The sequence below is a fragment of the Chrysemys picta genome, chromosome 7 (assembly GCF_011386835.1).
Source record: "Chrysemys picta bellii isolate R12L10 chromosome 7, ASM1138683v2, whole genome shotgun sequence".
Taxonomy (NCBI): Eukaryota; Metazoa; Chordata; order Testudines; family Emydidae; genus Chrysemys; species Chrysemys picta.
The window spans coordinates 38,539,530-38,561,309 of NC_088797.1; the positions used below are offsets into that span (position 1 = coordinate 38,539,530).

General features: G+C 42.5%; 2 protein-coding genes across 4 annotated transcripts in view; one reads left to right on the top strand and one right to left on the bottom strand.

Annotated features, from left to right (window-relative positions):
- SYN2 (synapsin II) overlaps window positions 1-21,780 on the bottom strand; it is a 468,511-nt gene that overhangs the window by 44,220 nt on the left and 402,511 nt on the right. For all 3 annotated transcript variants that reach the window (XM_042849573.2, XM_005309068.5, XM_042849574.2), the window contains 2 exons: window positions 19,700-19,774; window positions 14,068-14,170 (listed from right to left, as the gene is read on the bottom strand). In XM_042849573.2, the coding sequence (XP_042705507.2) occupies window positions 14,068-14,170; window positions 19,700-19,774 (178 nt within the window). The remainder of the gene's footprint in view (window positions 1-14,067; window positions 14,171-19,699; window positions 19,775-21,780) is intronic.
- The window catches only part of TIMP4 (TIMP metallopeptidase inhibitor 4), an 83,287-nt gene continuing 80,956 nt past the window's right edge, over window positions 19,450-21,780 (top strand). Inside the window, exon 1 of the mRNA XM_065553110.1 lies at window positions 19,450-19,467. The gene's annotated coding sequence lies outside the window, so the exon portion shown is untranslated. The remainder of the gene's footprint in view (window positions 19,468-21,780) is intronic.

Consider the following 21,780-nt stretch of genomic DNA (forward strand, 5'->3'; position numbering starts at 1 on the left):
AAAGAATCCTAAACTTTATTGGTGCTGGTCTTTTCTAAAAGTAGATAATCTGAAATTTGTTTAAAAATATTTTAAGTGAACCTAAGAATATCTTGCTGCCTGATTATCCATATTTGAAACTATTTAGATAGATGCAATCCCATGATAACGTTGACAGGAATGAGGGAATAGTGGATTTGGTATTATATTTAGGGACCATCTTTTTAGGGCCAGATTGTGTCCTTAATCTGGAGCGTTCTTGGGATGGTGCAGAGCTGTATTTCCCTATGGGCACAATTCCTCCCTCAGGTCCTGAGTATATAAGATTCATTGTTCCTTAAAATTATGCAGCCTGCTTTCCTCCATGCGCCAATAGGACCATGACTTTAGTTTCTCCCCTTCACATTGGCTTGCACTCCAGCGGCCACCCTGAGCAAGGAATCTCTAGCACTTTTGTAGGAAATCTATAAAAAATAAGGCACTTAGGGTCGATGATCCATCACTGCATTAGTATACTGTATTTTTTCTATGTCTGTGCTCCAAAGAGCAAACTCACTAAACCTGTAGGTAAATTTATTGGCACCTGGGAGCACATCTTTAGAAATCTGTTTCAAATTAAAAAGTTATAACACTTGTAAAATATAAACCTCTATCTAATGTGAGTTATATATAATAACAGCTAGATCTTATATACTGCTTTTCATCAATAGGTCTCAAAGCTCTTTACGAAAGAGGTCAGTATCATCTCCATTTTACAGATGGTGAAACTGATAACGAATTTATCTATTTTTAAGGGCATGTCTACACTGGGAAATTCGTGTGGTGTAAGCTAGAGCATGAATTTAAAGTGCACAAACTATTCCGCACTAACTCCCTATGTAGAAAAGCCATAAGACTCCTACCTGCTTAAAGCTGCCAAAAATATTCTGAATGAAATCTGAAAGGTTATCAAAGCCTGTGGTTTATAGATCTACAGGTAGGAAGCTGGTTTCTGGAGGGAAGAAGATCCTGTAGACCGATTTTAGGGTAGGTATCAGTAAAATTCCACAAACCAATTCAGTATTAAATACAAATCAGGAGGATGCCTCTGACCTGTGGGCAGGGCCGGCTCTAGGCTTTTTGCCGCCCCAAGCAAAAAAATTTTTGGCTGCCCCCCATGCCCCGGACCCCCTGCCGCCCCAGTCCTGGGCTCCCCCCGCACCAGTGCTGACTCCCGGGACGCGCCTCAGCCCAGGGTCCCTCCAGCCAGAGCTCCCACCTCCAGGACCGGCCAGGACCCAGGAGGGCAGAGCCAGGGGACCACCCGGCAGGGAGCTGAGGAGCCGGGGCAGGGTAGCCCCAGAGGAAGTGCAGCCCCAGAGAGTGGGACGTGGGCCCCGCACGGCAGCGCCCCGCCCTCTATGGCTCCGCTGCTGCTGCTGCTTCTGGCCACCCTGCCGCAGTCCCTGGGCGGCTTGGGCCACTTCGCCCAGCCCCGGCTGCAGCGCTGGGGGGGTGGCTGCCCTGCGGCACCTGCAGGCGGCTCCGTGTGCCTCGCGGGGTGGCCCCCAGCCGGAGTGTCCCCCGCTTGGAGCCTGCCCGGCCCAGCCACAAGGTGGGGCGTTGCTTCCCCACGGCACAAACTGCAGCGGCCCCAGGGCGCCCCCGCGCATGAGGCGCTGCTGCTGCCAGGGCCGGCTCTAGGCTTTTGCTGCCGGAAGCAAAAAAAAAAAAAGGCTGGAATGCCGCCCCTGAAAATGCGCTGCCCTAAGCACGTGCTTGGTTTGCTGGTGCCAGCCCTGGCTGTGGGGCCAATGTAAAGGATTCTACCTAATTCGGGTTCTTGTATCACTATTATAAGAGCATCTTGTGTAGCTTCTTCCAGTTTTGGTTTTCCAAGAATGAACTGTGGAGAGATGGCACTCACTAGTACTCTGCAATGCAAAGCAGTGTTCAAAGTATCAACTCTTGCTGCTGTGCAACAGTGTGTTAAAACTAGAGAAGCTTTTTTTTTTTTACATTTGTCATTCTATCTATTATAAGTATGAAAAGAAGTTGAACCCTGCAAATGGACATTGATTAGATGTTTTATTAGCATGAACTTGTGAGACAGTTAAAGCTAAATGTTGAATTCATAAAATTCATTCATATTTCTATAGCATGTCTTTGGTGTAATGGTGATGGCAGATGAATATTCAAATTGAGGTGAAAAGAACAGAAACTAAATGAACAGCTCTGATAGCTGCACAGAATAATTACTTGGCTTTCCTGCTGATAAACCTGACAACCAATTCTTCTAGCTAAGTGATTCTTTAATTAGCTTCATTACTCTCTAATAGGACTTTGACTTTACAGACACAGTTCTTTGCAGTATGAAAGTAAATCTGCAAAGGCTTCCTTTTGCCCTAGCACATAGCCAGCTACTTTTTAAATACAACGGACTGTAGAATACTATTCTGTCCCTATGACAGAGGTGGGCAAACTATAGCCCGTGGGCCACATCCGGCCCTGGGACACTCCTGCCCAGCCCCTGAGCTCCCAGCCCGGGAGGCTCCCTCCCTCCCTCCCCTGTTGTCTCCCCTCCCCCACAGCCTCAGCTCACTGTGCCACCGGCGCAATGCTCTGGGCAGCGGGGCTGCAAGCTCTTGCCGGGCAGCGCAGCTGAAGAGCCTCGGCCTGACCCGGTGCTCTGTGCTGCACGGTGGCATGGCTGGCTCCAGCCGGGCAGCGCAGCTACCTGTGCTGGTGCTCTGGGCAGCGCAGCTGTAGTGCCGCCAGCCACCAGTGCTCCAGGCAGCGCGGTAAGGGGGCAGGGGAGTTCGGGGTGGTGGTCAGGGGGTGGGGGGTGGATAGGGGTCAGAGTGGTCAGAGGGCAGGGAACAGGGGAATTTAATGGGGGCAGCGGTTCCCAGGGGGCAGTCAGGAAGGAGGGGGGGTTGGATGGGGCAAGGATCCCGGGGGGCAGTCAGGAATGAGAGGAGGGGTTGGATGGGGCGGTGGGGGGCAGTCAGGGGACAGGGAGTGGTGGATGGGGCAGGAGTCCCGGGGGAGCCATCAGGGGGCAAGAAGGGGGGGTCGGATAGGGGTCAGGGGCACAGCCTCCCATAAGCAGCCCTCCATACAATTTCAGAAACCCGATGTGGCCCTCAGGCCAAAATGTTTGCCTGCCCCTGCCCTAGGACATGGGTTGCCACAGGTATTCAGAATGATACCTTTCTGCTGGAAAAGCCAGCTAGAATTAATCAGAAATAGCAGTGGTAGCAAAAAGGAATGACTACAACATAGTAAAGATGTAGCTACTCTTTTCTTTCAAAAAATGTAGGAATGTTCTAGAGAACTTTTAACAGTTAGGGGGTCTTTATGAGCATTCTTTGCCTATCTAAAAGAGTAGTAGAGATCATAATCAGAGTTTCAAGTAGAGCTGGTAGGAAAATGCCACTTTTTGAACCTGAAATATCTTGTGAAAGGGAGTTGGGTGCGATGAACTTTCATCAAATAACAGGCAAGTTTCTATTGGACTTATCTGGTTCCCTGACGGCCTGCGTGGCAAACTGCTGGGGAAGTCTGGGCTTCCAGGGCCCAGGGCTTCAGGGTAGCCCCATCATGTGGGCTGCCTGGGTCCCTGGCTCCAGTTACAGCCCCACCATGCTAGGGCTTCCAGGTTCCCTGCCATGGAGCTAGAAGCTGAAAGCCTTGCAAGCCCTATGTCCGCAGCTGTGTGACTTGAACTGGCACTCTCAGGACTTCTAGCCTCCCTGCCATGGAGCAAGAAAGTCCTCTGATGGACTTAGAATCATAGGGTTAAAAGGGACCACAAGTGTCCTCTAGTCTAACCCCCTGCCAATATACAGGATTTGTTGTGTCTAAACCATCTAACGCAGATGGCTATCCAGCCTCCTTTTGAAAACCTCCAGTGAAGGAGCTTTCACAACCTCCCGAGGCAGTCTGTTCCATTGTCCTACTGTTCTTACAGTTAGGAAGTTTTTCCTGATATTTAATCTAAATCTGCTATGCTATAGTTTGTATCCCTTGACTCTTGTACTACTCTCTGTGGCAAGAGAGAACAACTTTTCTCCCTCTTTTTAATGGCAGCTTTTCAAGTATTTGAAAACTGCTATCATGTCCCCCCTTAATCTCCTCTTTTCTGAACTAAACACACCCATTTCCTTCAGTCTTTGCTCATATGGCTTGCATTTCATCTCTTTGATCATTTTTGTCAATCGCCTCTGGATCCTTTCCAGTCTCTCTACATCCTTTCTATACATTGCTGAGCAAAATGGGACACAGTACTCCAGCTGAAGCCTAACCAGCGCTGAGTAGAGCAGTACTATCACCTCCTGTGACTTGCATGCAACCTAAAATTGCATTTTTTTTTGCAACAGCATTGCATTGCTGACTCATGTTGAGGTTGTGATCCACCACTACTCCCATATCTTCTCAGCAGTGCCGCTGCTAAGCCAGTTATCCCCCATTCTGTATTTGTGCATTTGGTTTATCTTCCTTAAGCATAGCACCTTATATTTGTCTTTTGTTGAATTTCATTTTGTTGTTTATAGCTCAGTTCTCCAATTTATCAAGATCCCTCTGAATTTTAGCTCTATCCTCCAAAGTGTTGGCAACCCCTGCCCAGCTTTGTGTCATCTGGAAATTTGATCAGGATGCTCTCTATTCCTACATCTAGGTCATTAATAAAGATGTTAAACACCAGACCCAGAATATATCCCTGTGGAAACCCACTGAGACCTCCCTCCAATCTGACATCATTCTATTAATTGTTATTCTTTGTTTGCAGTTGTTTAACCAATTATGTATCCAATTAATGGTAGTTCTGCCAAGCCCACATTTCTCCATCTTATTTATCACAATGTCATGTGGGACCAGGGCTGGATTAAGACCTTTAGAGGCCCTAAGCACTGAAAAGATTATGGTGCCCCCACATACATAATTCAAAATAAAAACAATACTGTACCATAAAATAACATTTTATTTTTCGAAATGACACAAAACTTACATGTATGCTGAAATTAAAATAGCTTCTTTCTAGATTTTCTGATTTGCAAAATTCTGGATAAGTTCATCGAAGCTGACTCAACGAAGCATGTCCGCTTCCATACACAATAGGGAAAGTGAATCAAGTCTGTCCTGACACACTGTTGCTCTCTGAGGGTTTTTTATTCTTTTCAGCTGAGAAAAAGAGCGTTCTGCGGAGCAGTTAGTAATCATCAATGTTAGAAAAATACGTAGTGCGATCTCTACATTTGGAAATACACATTGTATTCCATCTTTCAATATTGTGTCATGAAGATCAATGTGACTGAATTTCATTTTTCCTGTTTCATTAAACTTTGTGTGCATATAACAGTGGAACTGCCGTACTTCTCCACAGAGATTCATGTTCAAGTCAACAGGGTATGAGTCAACTAGCTTTTGGGAACCCTGTGAATACTGTTCGTCAGATAAGTCCATATCATTTAGAAAAGAAAATCTACTTGATACTTCTTTGTATACTTCACCTCTCCTCATCATGTGAGCTTCAAGTGTATCAATTATAGTGTAGTAAGTAGATATGCGAAATTTGTCTCTAGGATTCAATGCTGTTTCTGTTGTACTGCTCTTGTTTGCTTGTTTTTTCCTGATTTGCTTGTGGGACTGGGCTTCTTTGTAGTTAGTATCAGGCAAGATATCTTTTGATATGTCTTCAAATCTTTTGAAATCATTCCTCAAAGTGTGTAAGTGGTCTGCTAATGATTGACAGAGGTCTGCACATGTTTTCAAATCCAATTCTTTTTCTTGGAGAGCTTGACTTGTGTGGTAAAAGTGTTGTAAAATTTCATTCCACATGGTCAACATTAGGGAGGTTGTGGAATCTCCGTCTCTGGAGATATTTAAGAGTAGGTTAGATAAATGTCTATCAGGGATGGTCTAGACAGTATTTGGTCCTGCCATGCGGGCAGGGGACTGGACTCGATGACCTCTCGAGGTCCCTTCCAGTCCTATAATCTATGAATCTATGAATACAAACTCTAGTTCTTGCATTTTGTTTGCAATGTTTTCTACCTCTCATATAGTTTCTCCCTTTTGTGATTGCTCTTCAGCTATACTTTCCAAAGCATCCACAATCTTTCAGTCGGACTCCAGAATTGCACTTGTTGCCAATGCATGTGCCTCCCAGCGAGTATTAGAAAGAGATTTCAACACACGATCATTGCCCAAATATGTTTTAAAAACTGCCCATCGGTGTGTTGAGGCAGAGAAAAATGTATAAAGTAACTGGACTGTTGAGAAAAACCTTACTGCCACCGGACAACAATCAACAGCACTGCAGCCAACAAGATTGAGAGAGTGTGCAGCACATGGTATGAATATGGCATATTTGTTCTGTTCTAAAAGCTTCTTCTGCATTCCTTGAAAATGCCCTGACATGTTGGCAGCATTGTCATAAGACTGACCTCTGCACTTTGAGAAATCTATTTTGTAAACTTGGCACAGATAATGCAGTACTTGATTTGCCATTTCTTCACCAGTGTGGCTTTTCAAATTGAGGAATGTTATAAATCGTTCAACTGGTTTTCCATCTGTGGGAGACACATATCTTAGTACAATACTCAATTGATCAATATGTGAAAGATCAGGTGTAGAACTGACAGATAAACGGAAGTACCCAGCAGTACTTATTTCATCCACAATAGCTGAATGAACTTTGTCGCTCATTAGACCAATGAGTTCATCACATATTGTCTTGGATAAGTATGTTGGGTTACCTTTGCCAGCATTCCCATATTTTGAGATATGGCCTGCTAAAAATGAGTCAAACTGAGCCACAAGCTCCAACAATCCCAAGAAATTTCCATTCTGCAATGATCCAAATGTGTCATTTGATCCCTGGAAAGGCAGACCACGTTCATCTAATGTTTGAATAACAGCTATACCACGCTGCAAGACATGTTACCAGTATTCACGCTCCCCTTTAATTTGTTCTTCCAATTTTTGTGTCAATCCAAAGCCCTGTCTTCGATTTAAATATGTCAACATTGAATCTCTGTGAGTAGTGCTATTTTCATGTTGTTCAATTAAAACAGTATTCCGCCAGTCACTAAATCCATCTGCAGCAAACCAGGATGTTGAAGGTTTATATGCAAAAAGTTTGCAAACAAAACGGTACACAGACCCTGTTGATGGTGAATACAGTAGCCATTCTCGAGTATTCTTCTCACCATTCGCTTTCATGCCTAAAAATATTTTTTGTAGACAATATCTTGTTTGTTTGCCATTGGTAAAAGTCCGACGTGATTTCTCAAATGGCCCAGTGTGGTGTTGACAGTCATTTGGTCTGCGATCTATCCAGTAAGCTACATCATCGGTACTGAAATCAACCCACATATCAGGATCTTTTCTCCTATTATTTACAGCATGAGCAGGTTCAGTGTCTGACACATCCACATCTTCTAGAACAATGTCTGTTTTACCACCAGGAGTAGGATGTCAGTTACAGTCTCTGATTTCCTCGCATTATTTTGATCTACATTAGTAGGACGCCCCCCTAGTTTAGGTGGAGATAAGTAATAACAAAGTTCTGATTTTTCCCATGATGACTACTTCGATGCTTTTTTTGAAATATCAAATATCAATTTTTTTTGGTGCCCCCTGCTTTGCTGGTGCCCTAAGCATGTGCTTAGTCTGCCTATTGGGTAATCCAGCCCTGTGTGGGACTGTGTCAAAAGCCCTGCTGAAGTCCACCACATTCCCCCATTCACCAAACCAGTTACCCTGTCAAAGAAGTCAGAAGGGTCTGTGGCGCCAGGACAGCCCCGCCATGCAGGTAACCAGCTAGTCTGAGAGTCTGGAAGCCCTGGGCCTCTGGTATAAGAGCAGTCCACATTGTGGGTCTGCCACAGAGCTGCTGACTGAAATTGATACTGCTAATAGTGGTGGTGAACCTTACAAGAATGTCAATTACAGTCTATAGCTGTTGGTCTTGGGGAGCATAGCTAGTTTCGGAAACACCATGTGTCAATGTTTCCGCAACTAACATTTTTTTTTTGGACTTCTAGTTTATGAGAAATTTTGAAATATCAACCTGGAAACCCCACATTTCAACCAGCTCTGATTTCAAGGGGTCATAACTGCATTTATTGCACATGCCAAGGATAGAACATTGTTTCAACTTACTGTCATTTCTGCCCTCAGACTTTTAGGTCTAAATTTTTTCTCCGGAGAATGCATGCAAAACACAATGGGCATGTCAAGGCTGCTTCCCCATTTTGAACTTTAGGGTACAAATGCGGGGGCCTGCATGAAAACTTCTAAGCTTAACTACCAGCTTAGATCTGGTCCCCTGCCACCACTCCCAAATGCTAATTCCCTTCCCTGGGTAGCCTTGAGAGACTCTTCACCAATTCCCTGGTGAATACAGATCCAAACCCCTTGGATCTTAAAACAAGGAGAAATTAACCATCCCCCTCCTTTCTCCCACCAACTTCTGGTGGATCAAGATCCAACCCCCTTGGATCTTAAAAACAAGGAAAAATCAATCAGGTTCTTAAAAAGAAGGCTTTTAATTAAAGAAAAAGGTAAAAATCATCTCTGTAAAATCAGGATGGAAAATAACTTTACAGGGTAATCAAACCTAAAGAGCCCAGAGGAATCCCCTCTAGCCTTAGGTTCAAAGTTACAGCAAACAGAGATAAACACTCTAGCAAAAGATACATTTACAAGTTGAGAAAACAAAGATAAAAACTAACACGCCTTGCCTGGCTGTTTACTTACAAGTTGGAAATATGAGAGACTTGTTCAGAAAGATTTGGAGAGCCTGGATTGATGTCTGGTCCCTCTCAGTCCCAAGAGCGAACAACCCCCAAAACAAAGAGCACAAACAAAAACCTTCCCCCCACCAAGATTTGAAAGTATCTTGTCCCCTTATTGGTCCTTTGGGTCAGATGTCAGCCAGGTTACCTGAGCTTCTTAACCCTTTACAGGTAAAAGGATTTTGGAGTGTCTGGCCAGGAGGGATTTTATAGTATTGTACACAGGAGGACTGTTACCCTTCCCTTTATAGTTATGACAGGCACACATACATCCTTAAAAGATGGATGCTGAAATAGAGCTTGCTCAAAAGCAAAAAAGGTATGTTTTTCATCAAAATGTTGGGTTTTTTTAAATTTGAGAAAATTGTGGGTAAAGAGGATTTGAGGAAGTTTTGCCAAACTTCTCCCCACATTTTCATCACCAAATTTTGATATTTTTCACTAGAAAAAAAAAAACAAATTTTCCCAAAATGTAACTAGCTGTAAAGCTGAGTCACAGACATAGGAGTACATGCCAGGTTTTGAAGAGTACCACTCCACTAGTGTGTCAGGATATGGCAAAGTAGATGAGTGCCGCCCCTTAGTTTCAAGAGCAGTGCAGCTGCAGAGATTAACTGATTTAGGCACCCAGAGACAGCTGGAATGGTTTGCTGTCCACTCTTAATTAGTGGTTACATCAGCCTCTTCCAAAGAGAGCGCCTGCTCCTGACACAGGACACAAATTCAGCATTTTTTATTCTGGGGACAGATCTCTGTAACCACAGGGAATAATGCTTTTAATGGAATGTTGTTTGTACAGATGCTGAGGGAGAGGCAGAAGTGACTGCCAAACCCAGAGAATAGCATTTTTGAGTTGATGGAAGAGCGGGTGTTTCACTTACAAAGGGCCGCAAAACAAACAATCCATATTCTCTGCGAGGAGCCCTGAAGAAGGGGGTGGGGGTATGGCATGATAGATGCAGTGTAGTCCTGCAAAACCAGTGGCAGTCAAGGTCACCACTGCCAGAGAACAACTAGAGACACCACTATTGTTAGCCAGCTAGTCCCAAAACATTAATTGATGCCATTCTTGATCAGTGATATGAGGAAGGAATAGGAGCTGCTCCAATGTTAATCTTTTCTACTCAGTAAGTGCTAAGGAATAATAATTGTATTGTTCTCAGCAAGCAGCACCTTCCAAGCCAGGGGAAAAATCCTCCTGGAGGGTTGGTTAAAAAGGAGTGACTGTCTGTCTGCATGGAGAGGAGGAGGTGCTGCTGGTGAGACATTTGACCTAACCCAGAAACCTAATATATCTAGAAATCTGTATTTTAAACTGTAATTGTTGATAGCCAAAGACATTGAAAACCATTTATTAACATGTCAAAGCAAAACATGAAACCCCACGAGGAAAAACTCTAAAAGAGGCTAATATTTGAAGATGAGGGTCTGTAGATTTTTCTTTTTCAGAATAAGACTTATTTCTTACTCCAAGATGCTAAGTGTCTGTAAATTTGCTTCAGTGTTGCTTAGCACTTATGACATATTTCTGTCTTTATGAATTCAGTGTATTTCAAAAATACTTCCATATTATTTATGATCACTCACATCATTGGTACAGAACAAGTATGCTAGTAATATTACATGCCCAGTTAGGAGGCTTTAAAATGCAAATAATTAGCTGGTTGTTATGGAAAATGTGCCAAACAACAGGAGAACCACATTCAATCCACCTACATGTATAAGAGAAAACTATTTCAGAACAATGAAGAATAGCTTAGCCTTCTTTAGACTTGGATAAAATATCAAACAAATAACACTTGCATACAGTGAGCATGCACTGGACTAAATCATAAGTAATGGATCTCTTTAGAAAAGGTGCTTTAAAAGTACAGCTAGAACATTAAGTTCATGAGACATAATATGGTGTCAGCACTTTGTATCTGATTCTGGTACTGTCTATGGTTTAAAGACTTTGAGGACTGAAAAGAAGCAGAGCTTTAAATCATGGAAATCTGAAATGACCATCCACAGCCCAAATAGACCAGCTAAATTACCAGGGGAATATGATTAATGATAACAGCATATAAAATGAAAAGCGATGGGCAATATGAAATTGGGTAATCAGCTTTCACAGGCCAGAGCTAGTGTTATTTTCATAAGACATACAATTATAATAATAATTTAGAGTTACTTTTCTTTCAGCATAAGTCTAGAGGTAATGCACATAGTACCTAAGTACCATGAGTATCCTGATATTGTGAGTCTCTGCTTATGTATGTTCCAAATCATGAACCTTGTATTATATAGAGGGTATCTGCCTAGAACAGTGGTTCTCAAACTTCTGTACTGTGACCCCTTTCACATAGCAAGCCTCTGAGTGCGACCCTCCCTTATAAATTAAAACCACATTTTTATATATTTAACACCATTATAAATGCTGGAGGAGAAGCAGGGTTTGGGGTTAAGGCTGACAGCTCACGACCCCCTGAGGGGTCCTGATCCCCAGTTTGAGAACCCCTGGCCTAGACAGAAAGTGTGTATTTACAAAGGACCCAGTCCTCCTGTCTGAGAGGATGTGTTTGTTGAAGGGGTCCTAACATTGCATCTGTATTTGACTTAAGTGTTCCTACATTGTGTGCGCATTGTGCTGTGGTCTACTATTTTTAAAAGTCAGCATTTGTATCATCTGTATTGGGTACAAGTGTGTTTATACAGCTTGACATTTAAAAAGTCAGCATTTACCCTCTGTACCAAACCATATCTGAGACACCACAAGTTTCCCCCATCTTAAAGTAGGCAATCTTTGTGATATCTCAGAACAACTGTGCAGTAAATGTTGACTTTTTAATACCAATCACTACATGTTTATAGGAAATCACAGATTTTTACACGTCATGAATCTGAATTTCTAGAGCAGTTCTACATCTCAATGGATAATAAAACTTTTAACAATCCATGCTGATGAATGTGTCACTGTTTCCAAAACAATTCAGCTGACTCTGTAGAGTAGCAAAGAATTACCATACTTCTATCAGTTCTGTAATTTCAGTGCAGTGTCTATTATGTATTATATTTTTAAATGGTCCTTAAGTAGGCCCACTACAATTGATTAGATTTTTTTCTAAAAACAGGAGTATATCTGGTGCAGATGGCCAGGGCATGTGCTCAAAAGGAGGAAGAAAAATGAAGTATATAGTGCGTGTCTGTTATGACATTTTCATTCACAACTTTTTTTTAATCAGTGAAAACATTTTTCAGACCTGTGACAGGCACTGGTCCTCATCTAGAAAGTTACTGAGCGCATGCTAACTTCAGTGGGAGTTGGAAGTATTTTGCAGGTGTTGCTCAGAACCTTGCAAGATTGTGCTCTAAGTCCATGGTAAATTGTAAGTTCAAGCATTATCCTCTATTTTGAATTAGCAGAAACAGGACCAAAAAGGAGATTTTTTTTAAAAAAGGGAAAACTTTCACATACTTACAATCAGCCAGCTTAACCAGCTTTATAGAAATTGAAATTATTGCTGAAAACAAGCATGGAAGACTTCAACTAAACAGGGAATATTTCAGAGAGAGTTGCAGTATACGAGGGAGTAAAAATAAGGGGTTAGAATGAAATGGCTTTCATCCTGCTGGATGTGTATAGAGTTGTTTTGATGTAGCCAGGCATGTTGTCCGAGGAAACAGGATCTCTACAGTTCACATTCTTCAAGATGTGAGGGAGCTACTACTGACGAACTCTAATTTTTGAGGAGTACAGCACTGAGTTTGATCCTGCGAGCTTCTGAGTTCCCTCAACTACTACTGATGTCAGTGGGAGTCGTGGGTGCTTAGCACTTGACAGTGATGACAAATGAATTTTAATTGCATTTGTAAGCAGCTATATGTATTTTCTTCTTTTGGAATCTCACAAGCAGAACACAAAAGAACCAAACCTTTTGGTTTTATTTAGAAATGGATACCATGATCCATGAGAGGACAAAACCAGAACCTGTCTCTGGGATACCAGTGTACTTTGGTGGCTTGGATAAAACCACTCTTGCTTTTGTTTTTGCAAAATCAGAACCTGACTTGGGGGGATTTGAGTAAAATGGAACTGGGATCCTAGGGACAGACTGTCCTGAGATGCTGAAAGCATCCTGCGTTGTTAGATTGTAGAGGGGTGGATTGGCCACCCACAGACCCAGAGGGGGAGGAGCCCCTCATTGAACTCTGTTGGCTGGAGCTACACCACGCTCAACCCTCCTGCTGGAAATCAGTGGACGGGACCGGAAGTACACTGCTGCCACTGCTAGGGCCCTGTGCCAGGACGCAGTGGAGTGGGTGGGCCTGCGTCCCACCTGCCACCCCAATCCATGGGGTGGCAGTCTCCCCACCCCCCTTAGGCAAGAAGCCTGCGCTTGTCGGCCCTCTGCCAGAACTAGGAGGCCCAACTGTTTGCTGCTCAGCCTGAGTGCAGGCCTGAGCCCTTTAGACTCTACTGCCCCACTCTGATCAAGGACCTGTGCTAACTGGCTGTTTGCTGCCCAGCCTGAGTACAGGCCTGAGCCCGAGACTCTTTACTACCCCGCCCCAAACAGCGGCTGGGGCTCCGTAACTGTGTGTGTTGTTTGGCCCTGATCACAGGCCCGAGCTCACGTCTCCCGTCGCCCCGCTGATTCCCCATGTCAGGCGACACCCGGAGACGTAGTGGGGCGGACTGGCCGCCCACAGACCAGGAGGGGGAGGAGCTACTCCACCCAACGGACTACATAGATAAATAACCTGTGATGGCTTTTTGGGGGGCAGGGTGGGGGTAAGCCAAATGATCAAGAACCATCAGGTCTAGAAACTCCTATATCATTTTGAAAAGCCCAGCAGTGTCTTCCAGCATTGATGGTTCATGGGGTATCAGACCTGAAAATTTTATTTTAGGCTGAAAAAAAAGACACAAAGTGAAAACAAGGTTCTTAATTTCCCTTTCCATGTAAAGATATCCTTCTGTTGGGGTTCCCTTGGGATAGTGCTGTCCACAAATCTTACTCCAAAGTAATCTTGGTGAGCCCATTTAGGAAGGAAAGTTTGAGTTTGGAAAATAGGACATCTCCATTTGGTTTTGTTTATAATTTGTGAACGTTTCCTCAGACACTAGAAAACATTATGATATGGTTACATTTTCCAGGAAGCTGTGCCCCTAACTTGGATATGTGGTCTTGCATTATGACTTAAACATTGTTAAATACACTACATCCTCTGACATGCAAACAACCTAAATCATATGTAAAGTGGTTTTACTCAGGTCTCTTAACAAGGAAATGCTTATATTGACAAGTATGGCATATCTTACCTCAAAAATATAATCCTTTCCATCCTTGCCATGTACAGCTTTGACAGCACAGATATCCAAACCCCCAAACATTTCAGAACAGGTGTCAACCCAGAGCTTGTATCTGTTGTGTGGAAAAAATAGTTCCCATCAGTATAAAATCAAGTCCTCATTATTATATAGACCTAATTGGATAGTTTGTTAGCTGGACAGTTGCTTTAAATTCAGTCTTCTCCTGAGTCTGTCAGCTTTACTGAATTTTCATTTACTATAATAGTGTCTTAGGCCTTGTCTACACTGGGTGGGTGGGGGTATCGATCTAAGTTACGCAACTTCAGCTACATGAATAATGTAGCTGAAGTGGACTTACTTAGATCGACTTACCATGGTGTCTTCATCATGGTGAGTCAATTGCTGCCACTCCCTTGTCGACTCCGCCTGCGCCTCTCACGGTGGTGGAGTACAGGAGTCGACGGGAGAGCGCTTGGGGATCAATTTATTGTGTCTAGACTAGACACGATAAATCAACCCTCGCTGGATCGATCGCTGCCCACCGATCCGGCAGGTAGTGTAGACATACTCTTAGAAATACTAGCCCAGTGTCCACTAGGCACAGTGTTGTGGTGTCACAGAGGAGCTAGCTCCCTATTTCTTTAACTGGTGATATACTGGCCCTAGCTCCAGCATAGTTTAGAATACCCTTAAGACTGATTGAAACCATGAATGCGTACCTGCCCCTAAAGTGTCATCCGTCATCTGATAATAGCTCGAGCTCAGTAGCATTCCAGCCATGGTACTTCTGTCTTTCACATGCCCTTTATGTTCAGGCCAGGAGAGGGTGGTGTAGCTACTTATGCTGGCTCTACACCAGCCAAGGACTCCCCAAAAGGCCAAATTATCAGCTGCTGAGATCTAGCCAAATTCTGAACCTTTTCTGCTGCTGGAGTGGTGCCAAGGAGCTAAAGTGAGGTAGGCAACTGGGGCCACTCTAAATCTTTGTACATGAGCAGAGCTCCAAATATGTTGTTACGTAACTGTTGCCTGACACTGGCTAGGCTGCTTCTTAATTTTGGCTATTCTTACTATTCTATCAGGAAAACTAATATCTGTTTTGAAACATGGGAGTGTCTTTATCTTCAATATTTTATTGTCCATAAATGTATTCAACATGGTCAGTGGTAGGTTATGAACAAATCATTTAACATTAAACCAACACAATGAGAATGGACAATGTAGAGGCATCAAGTGAAGTGTAGTGGTATGGTTCCCTATGTAGAATTCAACCATATATTATAGCAGTTATATACATTTTTGGATCATCCTATAGAATTTTAAAGGATGTTTCAAAAAAGCTATAGAAATGATATAATTATCTGCTAATTTCTGTAGGTTTTTGGAATAACATTTCTGGAACTGTTTTGGTTTAATGCCAATTAAACTATTACATTTTATAAGACTTTTCTATATTGAGTGTTATATTGATTTTGTGTTCCTTACCTCAAATATTTTAGATAGTGTAATATGGTAAGTTAGGCCCTTTTTAGACTCTTAAGCACATTACCTCTTGTATTACATTTGATTTATAACCTCAGAGAAAGAAACAAGATGGATGTTTACAATACATGTTGATTGGGCTGGATAGTTCATCTTTACAGTAAGGAGTAACTCAAAGTTCTCAATGCAAGAATGGTCTGTCCATCCTGTGCTCATCTCTGTAGAAAGGCCAGATAACTGACCAGTGACTGAGTCAAAGTGGGACTTTCTTGCCAGAAAAAAAATGAAGCAATTGCTAGGGCGGGGCATAGACAGAATGGATAGTGTTTGGTGGGAGTCATAAAATCCCAGGGCACACATAGCTGTACTGTGCCTTCAGTTATGAGCATGCAGAGTTAGATGAAGACAATGGGAGTTATGTGCACATGCTCAAGGGCAGAGGTTGGCCTCTAGGATGAAAGATGGCAGCTGTGGTATCGAGAACTTTTGTTAACGAAAAGCCTATCTGAACATGGGCCATAGTACCTGATGATACAATCATGAAATAATTTATAGAGTTTGATATTACAGCTCTCCTAATTCAGAGGCTGATGAGCCCTTTTAAAAAAAAAAAAATAAAGAAAAGACATTTACCATTCACATGTTTTTTTCTTCTTCTTCCCACGTAAGCTAATGGTCAAATATTTGAATTTAAATGAGAACTGTTTCCTTTACAGCTCATCTCCTCCTCTTTTTTGATCCAGCCTTTGAGCCATAAAGATCAATTTGCCACATCATAGTAATTTCCATTGCAAAAAAACTGATGTAATAAACACAGGATTCAGATTTTACTGTAAGATCAAAGGGAAGGGAGAGGCTGGGCTGTGAGGGATAAAGCTTTTATTCACACATCTTAAGTAATCGTATCCTCTACAAGCAAACTTCTTAGTGCACATTTTGAATATTTTCTTATTACAAGTCTTTTCCAGCAGAAAAGTTTCACTTTAGGCAGAATGCTGTACTTTGAAATTTGTACAACTGTTTAAAAAAATCCTTTTGGGAACATTTGGCAATGAAAATAATTTTGCTGTTTCTCCTTTGAGCAAAATCTTTTTGTCTGAAACTAGTGATGTCTGGATGCTTCTCAATTTCAACAGCTGTGGATTCACTGACTATACTGATAGTGTCCACTTGTTCATAACCCTTTTTTTTTTCTGTAAAATGCCAAGGTGTGTTTAGCAAAAAATGGGAAACACAAAGCTTGTATTTGCAAGGCGATGTTATTTCTCTTTTAAAGAGGCTATCATTTGAAATCCATAAAACATCAACTGGATATTACTGAAGGTAGTTTTTGACATTCCATCCTTTGCCAATAAAACACTGAGCTGCAAAGACAACTACAGATATTAGGAGTGATCTTGGGTGGAAGAGCTTGTTGCCTGGTAGGCTTGACCAAAGGCCACAGTCCTAGTTTTCCCAGAGCTAATATAATTTGCAGTGTCCGAGAGAGGACACTCAAAACTAAAATATAATGTTCCGTGGGACATGTTTAGGGAGCATTTGGTGTGGAAAGGGAGATGAGCCCTCTAGTTTGGTGAGAGGGACCTGTCTGAAATGGAAGGGTCAATGAGAACATGCTACAGCTGCAAAGAGCACATGTGCTCTGCACATTCTCTTTTCATTATTTCAACAGACTCTGATTTTTTTTAACTCTGTCTCCAGGACGTGGACTGGAATTTCTGTTGCCAACCCAAGAAGCTACAAAAATTCAGACAACTCCAAATCATGACAAGTATTATATGTAAATCTCAGGTTATTAGCTCAAACCCTTAATTATTCTGAGTCTGTTTTCAAATTCCCTTAATTCTTGGCAGGTAGAGTTCACTCCTTCCTGCACTGGTGCAGGCATTTCAGTGTGAATGTACAAAAAATGTATATACACATGTATATATGTGTGGTGTAGATGTTCATTCTCCTGTTACTGGCTTTTGGGAAGGGATTTCTGTTTTACTCTCAAGCTTTGTCTTTGCTGGCACAAAGGTATATTTTTATAGTGCAATAACTAATGTGTGATAGTTATTTCTCTATCAAATCCAAAGTGGAGACAAACCACTTCTAGTGTTTACCGTAAGGTAGCTAGGTGAGGTCAGCACTATACTTCCGTCCCCTCCCTCCCATCTGGGGATGACTAGTTTACTGCATAGTAATATAAAAGTGTCTAGTCTCCACTATGTTTTTATAGTGGGATAGCTAATATGCGTAAACACACTTTTTTTTTGTCGGGGAAGATGTAGTCTCTCTCTCTGAAAGAACAGGGGAGCATTTCAGCTCACTTACGCTTCCCCCTCAGAGTACAGAGCTATCACTGCCATGCTCTCCCACTGAGGGATCTGTCTAGATCAGGGGTGGGCAAACTTTTTGGCCCAAGGGCCACATCTGGGTATGGAAATTGTATCACAGGCCATGAATCCTCACAAAAGTGGGGGTTGGGGTACGGGAGGGGGTGAGGGTTCTGGCTGGGGGTGCGGGCTCTGGGGTGGGCCAGAAATGAGGAGTTCAGGTGTGAGAGGGAGCTCCGGGTTGGGGTGTGGGTGAGGTGAGGGCTCTGGGGTGCAGGAGGGTGCTCCGGGCTGGGACTGGGATCAGGGCTAGGGCAAGGGGTTGGGGTGCAGGAGAGGGTCAGGGGTGCAGGATCCAGGTGGTGCTTACCTCAAGCAGCTCCTGGAAGCAGGGGCATGTCCCCCTTCCAGTTCCTATGCAGAGGCGTGACCAGGCGGCTCTGCGCGCTGCCCCATCTGCAGGCGCTGCCCCTGCAGCTCCCATTGGCCGCAGTTGCCAGCCAATGGGAGCTGCGGGGGTGGCGCTTGGGGTGGAGGCAGCGTGCAGAGCCCCCTGGCTGCCCGTCCACGTAGGAGCTGGAGGGGGGACATGCTGCTGCTTCCGAGAGCCACGCGGAGCCATGGCACGCGTGGAGCGGGGCAAGCCCTGGACCCCGTTCCACGGCAGGAGTTTGAGGGCCAGATTAAAACATGTGAATGGCCGGATGCGGCCCCTGGGCTGTAGTTTGCCCACTCCTGGTCTAGATGGAAGGGGGCAGGGGCTGGACAGCTGGGAGCTGTCATTCCCCTTCTTACTTGTTTTCACCCTTATAGAAAAGGCTGGCTTTCCTGTGTCTGTCAATTCACAAGTGGAAATGAGTGAGTGTAGCTTCCAGATTCAGAGAAACTGAAGGGAAAAAGGTGATCATTGGTGAAGAAACTTTATTTTACCTTTTCACTACCTAACCACTCTACAAAAAGTGAAGATTCTTTAGCATCATGAAAACAAGGATAGGACATTTTTACTGCGCATAATTTGTTTACCTTCAAACAATGGCAACAGTTACAGAAGTAGAAAGAAGAAAAATCTCACAGCTGCAGTAAGGCTCCAGAGCTTTGTTTTCAGGGGACAGAGGCCTGGGCATAGCGGAGGAACATACAAAAATGAGCAATATCAGAGTTCTGGGGCTAAGCTCAAAGTGATATGGCAGGGAAGAAAGAGCTTGATAGGGCTGCAGGAAATATCCATTTATTGGGTATAAGAAGGAAGCAGTGATGAGCCTAACAAAACACCTGGACTGGTGTCATGGGAGAGGCCTCAGTACATCCCAGCAGCTGAGAAGAAACTCAGTGTAGCCCAATGTAGTGTAGAGGTCTCGAGGGAAAGAATATGCCATTCAGCAGGGCTACAAAGAAGAAAATGCTTTGTGTGGCTGAAATTAAGACCAGCCTGTTTGGTTGCACAGAAAAAGAAGCTTAGCCCAAGGTAAAGAAAATATATGGGCGGATGCAGGAGAGGAAAAGTACAATATACCAGAAGGAAAAGTCTTCTGGGGAGAAGAGGAGAAATGACTAGTGGACTAATGCTGTGGTGGTGAAATGCCTGAATAGAATCCTGACTGGCTTGAAGGTGAGTGCATAGATTTAGATTTAGGAATCTAAATAAGGATGTGGGAGCTTACCTTTAAGGCACCCACTATTTGGAAAACCTTGGTCATATTATCTTAATGAATTTTTCAAAAGGAACTCTCGGACCTTCAGTTAACACTAATTGCACTAGCATCAGCCATGGGAATTTTTGATTAATTTAAAATGAGAATTATTTAATTTTCTAATTAGTCCATACATGAGGCTGCACTTACCTATCTGACATAGCGATTTGTTCCAACATTGCAGAGCCAGTGTTTGTCTTCCAGTTTCCAGATATGGAAGTCCTCCTGAGAGAAAAAATATTACAGACACAATATTAACTGAGTACCTATTGCACACTTACATTTATTGTCAGTAAACTGAGCAGACATCTTCACCATCTTTCTTAAGTTGCTCTTATTTTCACACAAATATGATACCAATGGTTACCTCTGTTTCTCTCCTCCTGCTGCTTACAATATAACGTCCATACTGTCAAGAAATCAACTGATAACATAAGTCTCAGTAAAACATCATGCATACAATTTTATAAAGTGTAATAATGGCAGTTCACCATACCCTTTTGCCTGTTCACTTTCATAACTGTCGTGACAACTGTTGTTTAGTGGTGATATTAGTAATAGACTATTATGAAATTGCAGCTATGAGTGGTGAGTATGGATGCACCAACATTGTGAACTAATTCTAAATGCATATCAAATAACAGGAGTCAAAGAAAGCTTCAGGTCCAGATATCAAATCCATCCCAAACTTTCATTTTAGCCAATTATAGAGTTAGGCCCTAACAGTGATATTCAGGTGCATATTTTGAACCACTCCAAGGTTCAGGACTGTTCAGAGTCATTGTTCCAGTTTGACCCTAATCAAGATAGACTCTACCTGTGAAATTTGGATCTAGCTTCAGGCCCTGATTCTGGACCCTTCTCAAATTAAATTACATTAAATTAATCTTCTATTTCTAATTATGTCATTTTAAAGCCCACTAAACAAAAGCTACTCTCTTTTTATGTCTATAATAAATCATCATCATCACTACATTTTATAAATGAGTACCTTTTAAAACATTTTGGCTTTTTAAACCAATGATGATGAATAGTACAGAGAAGAGGAATGCATTCTGTAATTGTAAAGACTGTACTAGAAATGAGCAAAGGATACAAACTGTCTAAATTATGACCTCTTGTTTCCTGCTGGCAAAAGAACAGCAACACCTGTAATTTATGAGAAGTGAATTACAGTGGCAATAGGCTTGTCTCCATCTTTCTATAAACCTAATTATGAGCTTGGGAAGAGGTATCAATCCACAGAGTAAAAGATTTTAAAATATATTAATTGAATAAACAGATGCAGTAATTATGTATTAATTAGGGAATCAAGTCCTAGCACATTAGAGTGCATTACACTTGTGCCTATTATGTATTTTCAGCTCATATCCATCTTTGTGACGTTTGAAAAGAAGCAATGTCTTAAAAGAAACAAAGAATTTGAGATTAATATAACACTTTCTACTAGCTCAAGTTTAAAAGGCTTTTACCCCCCTCCAGTTTGATGAAAAAGTACTTGCATTTCTATTCTGGCCAGTGACTTTTCTCCATGAAGAGGTGCATAAATTACCATACACTGTACTTGCAATGCTAACGTGGGGTGTTGATACTACAGTACAGGTCATTACTTTAGATTGATGTGAACACTAGACATTAGTTTTATTGTTCTTTTGGTCAGAGAATTATGGATTCAATGTGTGTTGCTTTTGGAAAGAGAGGGTGGGGATTTAAGATCAGTTGGTACTTTTGTACATATGTGTATGTTTTCATTGTGCTTCACCCTTTTTAATTATATTTCCTTGAAGTCAGATATAATGAATCCTGTACTGGGTAGTTGTGTGTGTGTCATGAAATCTTTTGAGGAGCTCTGGTATTTGGAGCGATCCAACATTGCATTTTGGCTATAATCTCCACTGACAAATGTTAAACATCCCTTTTTTTGTGAGTCATGGATCCAGTTTATACCACAATTTCCCACAGAATTACAACACAGAAGCTCTTAATAACACTTTTTAAACTACAAAAACAAACGTTCTGCTGGTATTTTCTGTGGTGGCTCTTTAAGTACTCTGTTTCTGTGTCATAGCAGAAAATGAGAACCAGCTGTAGAACAAGATACTACTGACAAAACTTATATGAATGCATATGAGGTGTTGTACAGTGATTTGGTAAATTGCCTGTTTTTCATGTTGCTTTAGAGTATATAACAATAGATCAATATTTCTTCATAAGAATCTAGGGGAATAACA